A 1074-nucleotide genomic window follows, 5' to 3' on the forward strand; every position below is an offset into this window, starting at 1 on the left:
TTTTCCAACCTAAATGATTCCCTGATTCCCTGAAATCAGGAGTGAAGCGGAGCCTGGGAAGAGGGGAGGGCTGAGGAGAAGGTGTTTTAGGCTTTAGCTTTTATTCCTCGTTTCCTTCCGCTGATTTAATTGCCAATAAATTAAATTAATTCCCTGGAGTCGAGCCCGTTTTACCCATGGCGGGAATTCCCGAGGGATCCGCCCCATCCTTATCCCAACCCACGAACCTTCCATTCTATTTTTCCCCCCTTTTTTTTTTTTAAAACTTTTTAGGCCACGGATTGGAATTTTTTAAACCCGATTCGCTCCGTTAGGCACCAACATTCCCAGCTCTGGAATCCTCATCCTCTCCTTCCTTCCCTTCTCCAGGCACGGGGAAAACCTCGACCTTGGCCAAGTACGCGGAGAAATTCCCGGAGCTGAACTTCCTTTACGTGGCCTTCAACAAGGCTGTGGTGGAGAAGGGGAAAAGAGCCTTTCCCAGGAATGTCACCTGCAAGACTTTCCACTCCCTGGCGTTCGGGAGCATCGGGAAGCAGTGAGTTGGGATTTTTAGATCCCCCCCAAAAAAAAAAAGACACGACGGGAAAAATTGGTTGGAATTAAACCTCCGGGGATCTGAGGGAAGGGGGGGAATTATTTCACCTGCTCCCAGCCAGGCTGGGAGTTGGGATTTATGGATATCCAGTTGGATGCTCCAGGGGTTTGAGGATCCACGAGAAAACCTTCATTTCCCTGGTTTGGGGTCAAGGAGCCAAAGGGGGCAATTCCTAGGGAGATAAAATTCCACCGGGAATTCCTTTTTCTCCGCTTCCCGTTCCCGTGTCAGTGGGAGAACCTTTCCAAATGTTGCTTTTCTCCAACAGGGGAATAATTTCCTTTGTCTGAGTTATTTTAATGAGCCAATTCCTCTCCCATTGTGCCACATTTCAAGTGCAGAGCTGGAAAAAAAGAGGGAATTCCCATGAATACTGGGAATATCCCTCCGGCTCCATTTTTTTTTATTATTTTTTTTTTCCCCTCAATAAAATGTATAAAATTAGCAAGTTTGTGCTTCTACCAGGACAAATATGT

At 46.6% G+C, this 1074-nt stretch overlaps 1 protein-coding gene across 1 annotated transcript in view; it reads left to right on the forward strand.

The window, feature by feature from the left end:
- FBH1 (F-box DNA helicase 1) overlaps positions 1-1074 on the forward strand; it is a 33771-nt gene that overhangs the window by 8540 nt on the left and 24157 nt on the right. Inside the window, exon 7 of the mRNA XM_027670225.1 lies at positions 315-538. Coding sequence (XP_027526026.1) covers positions 315-538 — 224 coding nt within the window. The remainder of the gene's footprint in view (positions 1-314; positions 539-1074) is intronic.

Source organism: Corapipo altera, unplaced genomic scaffold (assembly GCF_003945725.1).
Source record: "Corapipo altera isolate COAL_440 unplaced genomic scaffold, ASM394572v1 328, whole genome shotgun sequence".
In the NCBI taxonomy this organism is placed as follows: Eukaryota; Metazoa; Chordata; class Aves; order Passeriformes; family Pipridae; genus Corapipo; species Corapipo altera.